We start from the raw sequence: 8,194 nt of genomic DNA, 5'->3' as shown, positions 1-8,194 counted from the left end.
ACAGGGCAGACCCTACAATGAGAGACTGCAGGACCTGAACCTGTTCAGCCTTCACAAGACAAGGCTGAGGGGGAACCTGGTGACAGTCTATAAACTCACTAGGGGGGACCAGAAGGGTTTGGGAGAGACCTTGTTTCCCCTAGCACCCCCTGGCATAACAAGGAATAACGGCCACAAGTTGTTGGAGAGGAGGTTTAGATTAGACATCCATAAGAACTACTTCACAGTTAGGGCGACTAGGAGCTGGAACCAACTTCCAAGGGAAGTGGTGCTGGCCCCTACCCTGGGGGTCTTTAAGAGGAGGCTTGATGCCTACCTGGCTGGAGTCATCTGAACCCAGGTTTGTTTTTGTTTTGTTTTGTTTTTTCTCCTGCCCTGGCAGGGGGTCGGACTTGAAGATCTATAAGGTCCCTTCTGACCCTACTTCTATGATTCTGTGATCTCTGCCTCTTGGCTTTTATGCAGCTCCCCATCTCCATGGCTGCACTGCTTTCTGTTGCCTTCCTGTTGTCCCCATCAGTGGTTCTTTCTCCACCTCCCAGGACTTACAAAATAACTTGGCACTTCAACTTGCAAGAAAGCTTCTTCTTTCCAGTCTCTTGCCTCATGACACATTGGTGTGTGGAGAGAGTTTCACAGGACAGAGAGGAAAAGTAATATACCTCTGAGCCACTCCTTTCTCCCTCTCTTCCTTTGCAGGTTCTCCAAATGCCCCTATTTTGATTTCCTTCCTTTCCCAGAAGCCTTGATTCATAAAGGCCTCAATTACTAGGGCTTTGAAATATTGTTCTACAATATGGAGACTCTGCAGTTTTAATAAGGGCAAAGCAGAAGGCACCGAAAACAAATAAATCATTGAAAGCCCTACTGAGAGCCCTACTTCCATATTGGCAAAAATATAAATCTGTTTTGAGTTCTTCAGGGAACAGGCCATATTTTTGTTTTGTGTTTGCAATGCTTTTAGTAGAACAGGGTCCTGGCTGATGACCTGGTTACCAACTATATTGATGACCACTCTACAAATATATTATTTATAAGATATATAAATATTTGGTTATTTATATATATTATAACATAGTACGTTATAAAAATATCTGGTTGATGACCTGGTGTCCTAATATATTTGTAGAGTGGTTCATATATAGACACACATACATACACACACACACACACACACACATTTATATATACACACATATACATGAACTTATGCCTTGATCTAGAAAAGCATGCAAGTGCACAGTTTCTTTAGGTTCATGGATAGGCTCACTGAATCCCAAGGATGAGGTAATACAAAAGTTTATATTTAGCTGCATATTTATCTTGCTATTTCTTGAACTCTGATACTGGTTTTGCTTTATATTTTCTGGGAGACTTCACTGATGTCCACAAGTGATGGAGAAGTCAGCAGATATTTGAAGGCTCATTCAAGTCCATGTAGAGCTTGCAAAGTTCAACAGAATGAAAAAGTTATTGAAAATGATATTTTTTTAAACATGATTTACTGAATTTTATGGTCTGTTATGTCACTTATAACATCTTGTATAATGTTCAGGCACGTTTAATGCTTTACCTTCAAACCACTAGCTCATCTCAGCTGTTTTAGTGGCCTGAATTATTATATAGCTCTAGCTTTATATCCTAAACTTGCTGGGTGTATTTTATCTTTCTAGTGTAACTAATGTATATATGTCCATGCTATTTTCTTTATAACAGAAAGTACTCTTAAAAATGAGACGTGTCTTCCCAAACAGCAATTGTAGTACAAAACAAATCAATCTTTTCCGACTATTATTCCAAATTCAACTCCTCCTCTCATGAAGACGACTCCTCCCAAGTGCAACTCATAAAAATATACTTAAAGATTGGTTGAGTTCTGTGATTTTTTTGTGTAATTCTGGAAGCGTAGAAGGAATGTAATTACTAGTAGAGGGCAGGATTTATTCAAGGGCAGACTTTCATAGAAAAATACATGGGAAGTATTTGTGTTTAAGCTTAGGAGAATTTCTAACAAGGCAACTGGAATTTAAATATAACCTTCCATTGAAAAGGTTGGTAGCCACTATTATATTATATTTTGACAAAAGAAACAATGAAACTAAATCATCAGAGTTAGAGCAGAACAAAAAGCTGTTCAACACCACAGGACAAACACAAAAATATAGGACAAGAAATAAACTATACTTAACTGAAAGTTTAGTAAATATACTATGTGACAATCTATAGTGTTCACTGAATGTAACCCAGCCCATCTCTCAATACATCATTAATGATCAATAATTAAATCACAGGGTAGCATAAGGAAAATTTAAAAAACCTAAGACTCAGCCAGGAGTGCAGGAGATGCAAGGTGTCTTCTTGCAAATGAAAATCCTTTCAAAGAACAGCCCCGCTCCACCGTGTTTTGGCTATTAGTTGTGAACCTTACATGAAATTTGAAGGGAATAAAGTTGAAATCTGAAGAACTTATTGGCTCATAACTGTTCAAGGACCATAACCCAGGATTTCCACTCTGAGGACAGGACTGGTCCAGCCACTTGCCCTTTTTCTCCTTCTCTGTCTGGCCCTGTGAATCTTGTATTCCTTTTTCCACCAGCAAATCTCCAGTGGCCCGGGTGCTTCATTTGTAGGTGTCCTGCTGCCTTCCTGTTGTACCTGTCCATGGTTTAGCACTCTCCTGAGGATTAGGACCAACTTCAGAGGATTAGCCAGAGGTGGCAACTGAAGTGAGATCTTTACTTCCCAATTGCTCTAAACATTACAAAACTGCTGCCACCATTGATAAAATAGGGTTTTCAGGATTTTCACCACACTGTACACAAATGGACAGCCTAGGTGCCACGATCTAGATGGTTTAACATACATATCGGAGACAGCGTTTTAGACATGGTGCCCTCTTTAACGTTTCTCAAGGGCTGGTTAGGCATTCCCCTGCTCACTGTGACCATCCTGAGAACCCAACTCTCCCCATTTAAGGTACAGGGTACATTAATCAGGTTTGTCCGTTCCATTTCTGGATCTAGACACCTGCCCTTTAGGCGCAGGAATTTATTGTTGCCAATGTAGTTGCCTTTTCCTCTGTGCTTCAGTTCCCCATAGGTTTAAGTGGGTAACACCAATTCCCTACCTGTCCAGAATATGGTGAACATACGTGTATTAAAAAAACAGAGAGACTACTATGGTGACGTTGAAAACAAAACGTCATCACCTTGTTCTATTCTGCTTCCATTAAGGGTTTGTAAACCCAATTTTAAGGTGGAGAGGGAGAGGGGCAATGAACGCACATTTTTTTTTAAATGTAGCAGGCATGCAAACAAGCCACACTCCATTGTCATTCTGGCCATACCCTGGAAATGAGGTTTTACAATGATTCAGAGTTGAAATGTTTGCTGCTTTACAGTTAAATGCCTGCAGGCTCATTTCCTGCAAAGTACTATATTGGGAGCAGATTTTGAACGGAGACAAAAACACTGAAATTACAGTTCTTTATAGGATACATATTAAAAGTCTAATCTGAACTTATTGCTTCTTTCACAGAGGAAGATACTCTGCACGGTCCTATTTTTACCCAGGAGCCATACGATATTACTTATTCTATGGGTTCAGCGGATCCAGAAATACTGCTGAATTGTACAGCTAAAGGATACCCATTGCCATACTACAGGTGAAATCATCTTTGCAAGTGCTCTGTTTCACTTGTTTCCAACTCTTTTTGATCAAAGCTTAGTAATATACTCAGTGTACTGCTAAGTGCTTGCGCATAGGCCTGACATTACCTGTGCATGTAAATACAAATGTGAGTACACATTGTACAATGGAACTGTGAGATAAAACTTCACATGCACATAATTGTGTCTTTAGAGCATTAATATTAAGAAAAGATACATGACAATGACAATATGAACTAATTTAAGAAACTGCTTTTTAAAAAATTATTAGTAACAAAAATGTGTGAGACCACAATTGGGCAATAAGGGAATAATATATCACATGGTACCTGATTAAGACCCTATCTGTTGGCTTTGCTGAGTGAAGTTGTTCACCCCAGAGGTGTTTAGATATTTGCACAAGAGGGAAAATGCTGGGAAAAGTTAAATATAATGGTTTTACGCAATTATTTTCATTTCTGCTAAAGACAAGTTTTCAGTGGCATAATGTCATAAGCATTAGCATAAAGAAAACATATCCATGAACACTTCCTTCAAAGAAAAAAAAAAATTACAAACCTAAAAGGGTACCTCAAAATTCACAGTACAGTTGTGAACATTGCAAATGGATATAGTCTTGGCTCTGCAAGGATTTGCAAAAATTTTCTGTCACCATACCTGCTAACAGTGAAAAAGCAAACAGCACCCCCCCATTGCCAAATTCTCACATTCAACGTACATATTTATATAGTTCTATGTATGTATTTAGAGAAATAGCTAGGCATAGCTCTGATATCTAGTAGGGCTGTGCGAGGCTTAGGACCATGCTTCGGATCTGGAGAAGCTTCAGACACTTCGGCATCTGAAGCAGCATGTCTGGATCGAAGCACTGGCTTCATTAGGCTTTCCAAAGTGGTTCGGAGCTTCTGAAGCGCTTCGGAAAAGCTTCGGAGCCGCTTCAGAGATCCGGCCATAGGGTATAATGGGGAATCAATGAAATATCTATAACCTTGTTGCTTTCTGTCTGATTCAGATGAATCTTCTAGGGTTAATAACATCAGCTGAGAGCATGAAGCCCACCAAGTTTCAAGAAGATCGGTGCAGGGGCTCAGGGGAAACTGCACCCCAAATTCTTGAAAGCAAAACTCTGTCATGTCTATGTATTACACCACAGGGGGGTGAAAACTGCAGGGGTGGTAGCCCGTGGTGAGGCCACAAAGCCTGCCAAGTTTCAAGAAGATCAGTGCAGGCGTTTAGGGGGAACTATACCTCAAGCTGCTGACAGGCAAAACTCATGACATAGATGACCCTGTGTGTGTTAAGGTGCAGTGGGCTGAAAAACTGCAGGGTTGGTGGCTCCTGCTGAGGCCACAAAGCCCGCCAGCTGTCAAGAAGATAGGTGCAGGGGTCGTCTGGCTTCTGGGGCCCTGCACCTCTGGCTGCTGACAAGCAAAACTTGTGCCATGGATGGCACTGTGTGTGTGAAGTTGCAGCAGGGTGAAAGCTGCAGGGGTGGTCGCCCCTGCTGAGGCCACAAAACCTGCCAGCTGTGGAGGAGATTGGTACAGGGGGTTCTGGGGCCCTGCACCTCTAGCTGCTGACAGACGAAACTTCTAAACACATGTGTTTGTGCAACTAACTGTCTGTCTTGGGGCAGTTGATTATTTCCTCCCCTTAGTCTGTGGTTTTGTAGGTGTTAATCCATGCTCGTTAACTCATTATGTAGTAGCTAGGTACTGTGTATTGAGCTGATCCCTGGGTGAATCATGATTGGTAACACAGTAGCTTAGCAGCCAGGCCTGCTGTAGTCCCCCCCCTCCCCCCATGCCCCAAGACAGACACAGTTGCACAAGCACCCATGTCTCAAGTTTTGCCCGTCAGCAGCTAGAGGTGCAGGGCCCCAGGACCCCCCTGCACTGATCTCCTTGACAGCTGGCAGACTTTGTGGCCTCAGCAGGGGCTAGCAGGTCTGCAGCTTTCACCCTGCTGCACCTTAACACACGCAGCGTCACCCAAGGGTTTGAGTTTTGCTTGTCTGCAGCTCAAGGGGCAGTTTCCCCCCAAACCCTGTACTTATCTCCTTGACAGCTGGCAGGCTCTGTGGCCTGAGCAGGGGCCACCACCCCTGCAGTTTTTAGCCCACTGCACCTTAGGCAAAACTCGTGACATAGATGACCCTGTGTGTGTTGTCAGCAGCTTGAGGTGTAGCTCCCCCCAAACTCCTGCACCAATCTTCTTGAAACTTGGCAGGCTTTGTGGCCTCACCAGGGGCTACCTTCCCTGCAGTTTTGACCCCCCTGTGCTGTAACACATAGATGTGACATGAGTTTTGCTTTCAAGAATTTGGGGTGCAGTTCCCCCCAAACCCCTGCACCAATCTTCTTGAAACTTGGCAGGCTTCATGCTCTCAGCAGAGGCTACCACCTGCAAGTTTCATCCAAATCAGACAAAAAACAACAAAGTTATAGATATTTCATTGATTCCCCATTATACCCTATGGCCGGATCTCCAAGGCAGCTCCGATCAAAGTGGGAACCTGGTCCGGAGCTCCGGATCAGATCACTGGCATCTGAAGAGGCCGGATCCAAAGTCGGATCGAATAGCTACCTAATTGCACGGGCTTAACATCTAGCTTATGACACCCTATGGGTTCACTTAATAATATCTAGGTCTGTCACATTGTTTGTTTTTTCAATAACCATGGCGTGATCAGTTGAAACCGCCTGTTTCTTCAAGGCTCTAGAACTTGAGTTTAATGGGCTCCTATACATGCGCACAAAGCCTGCTCCAATGCACTGGAAATCCAGTATGTCAGAGCAGGTTTCATTATTTGAGTCTGCTGGAGCACAGATGACGACTTGATCAATGAAGTCTGCTAGAGCACGAAAATCAACACACCACATGTCATGTGTATCAGCATCACTGCACATCTGCACATTGAAAAAAATTGCAGTGGTGCACTTTGAAATAAAACTCACTGGAAATGGCCCCGCCACCATTTTTTCAGCATGGGAACATGCAATGTTGCTGACACAGGTGATGCACAGGCATTTATAATTAGCGCAGCTTGCTAATTAAAGTGCCCGGTACTGCATCCCACAGCACGTAAAAAATGCCCAATGAGAGGAGAACCTTTATGTTTAGAAAGGGATGCTATAACTGTACCAGAACATAGGGCTAAACCATTAGTTTTGTTGAAGAACACAAAATTGCATATGGAAGATACAGAAGGAAATTGAATGTTACCTAATAAGTTTGGGATTTTGTTCCATTTGTTTTCTTTAAATTGCAAAGTGAAGATTTCACTGAAAGGCTGCCACAATAGAGCCAGAACTTGGCTTCTCTACATCTTAAATGCATCTGTATCACAGCTATGTCTCTTGCAAAGTGCTTTATTTATGAAGCAGCATTTATTTTTCTCCTAATTTTGTGCAATTGTAGTCTCCCCTCCCTATACAAAGTTTTGCTTGTCCTCAATCCCACCATGCTTGTAGTCAGCATCTGGCCATCTATTACCCAAAGTCATTGTGTTTGTTTCCCCACACTACCTACTAACCCACTTCCAGCCAGCTAGGTAATGCCAGCTACTTTCCTTCATACTTATTTCTAAATAGCATTTGCAGCATCCTAAGAACCTTAAAAACTTTGAAGCATTTCCTCACCCCATCAATTTAATCTCCTCTCCAGCTTTATCTGATGTTCCAACTCCATGGGTGGCAGTACATGGCATATGGTGGAGGGGACAAGCAGCACAGTGGCCGATAAAGCAGGAAGTCAATAAATCAGCCACAATATGAAATTGTAGTAACATCCTTTGTTGAGTGAGGAGTTAAAATAGACTACTCTGAGGTTTCTCTTTGATTCATAAATACAGAAGCACGACAAGAATAAAGTTATACCCATGATACTTTGCCATCTAGCCCATGTTTACATAAAGAAATATGCTGATATTAAAATAAAATAAAAAGTTTATTGCTTCCTAAAGGTTTTTTTTATAAGAATTTCATTATATTTTTTTAAAAGCCTGTTGACTGTAGTCATAATTTTTTTTGCAGCTTCATTTCAAAAACCCATAATATTTAACAACCACACCACAAAAATTATAGTACTGAAATGGGCACAGGGAATTTGTAAAAAATGAGATACTAAAGTCCATATTGTGTTGGAAAGAAAGGAATGCTGATCTGATTACAATGAAAACAAAAAGGGACAGAAATGTAATTTTACTTACTGTGTCTGTTAGTAAAACAATGTAAATATACGGTTGAATTAACTTTCAATGAAATTTGTTTATAATGTATACTTGAGTTCTCTCTAGTAATGATTGGGCTAATAATTATCCTGTGCTCTTTATAATATTGGCACAAGAGAAAATATGGCAATGCCTTTCAATCTACATATCTAATTCTTTGCACTTCAGTATTTTTATTTCAAATGAATAATTTAATCCATGCATTTAACCTCATTTTCTGATTAGAAAGCACATTATGACTTCTTGTAATTTAACTGTTATTCAATATAATTCACCGTCTGTGTGTGTGTGTGTG

At 41.3% G+C, this 8,194-nt stretch overlaps 1 protein-coding gene across 2 annotated transcripts in view; it reads left to right on the top strand.

The window, feature by feature from the left end:
* Positions 1 to 8,194, top strand: part of CNTN6 (contactin 6) — a 260,433-nt gene that overhangs the window by 98,640 nt on the left and 153,599 nt on the right. For both annotated transcript variants that reach the window (XM_019504720.1, XM_019504719.1), the window contains exon 3: positions 3,538 to 3,664. In XM_019504720.1, coding sequence (XP_019360265.1) covers positions 3,538 to 3,664 — 127 coding nt within the window. The remainder of the gene's footprint in view (positions 1 to 3,537; positions 3,665 to 8,194) is intronic.

This window comes from Gavialis gangeticus, unplaced genomic scaffold (genome assembly GCF_001723915.1).
Source record: "Gavialis gangeticus isolate Ggan-Ray unplaced genomic scaffold, GavGan_comp1, whole genome shotgun sequence".
Classification (NCBI taxonomy): Eukaryota; Metazoa; Chordata; order Crocodylia; family Gavialidae; genus Gavialis; species Gavialis gangeticus.
The sequence above is the reverse complement of the archived record's forward strand: the minus strand, read 5'-3'. Positions and strand labels throughout refer to the sequence as shown.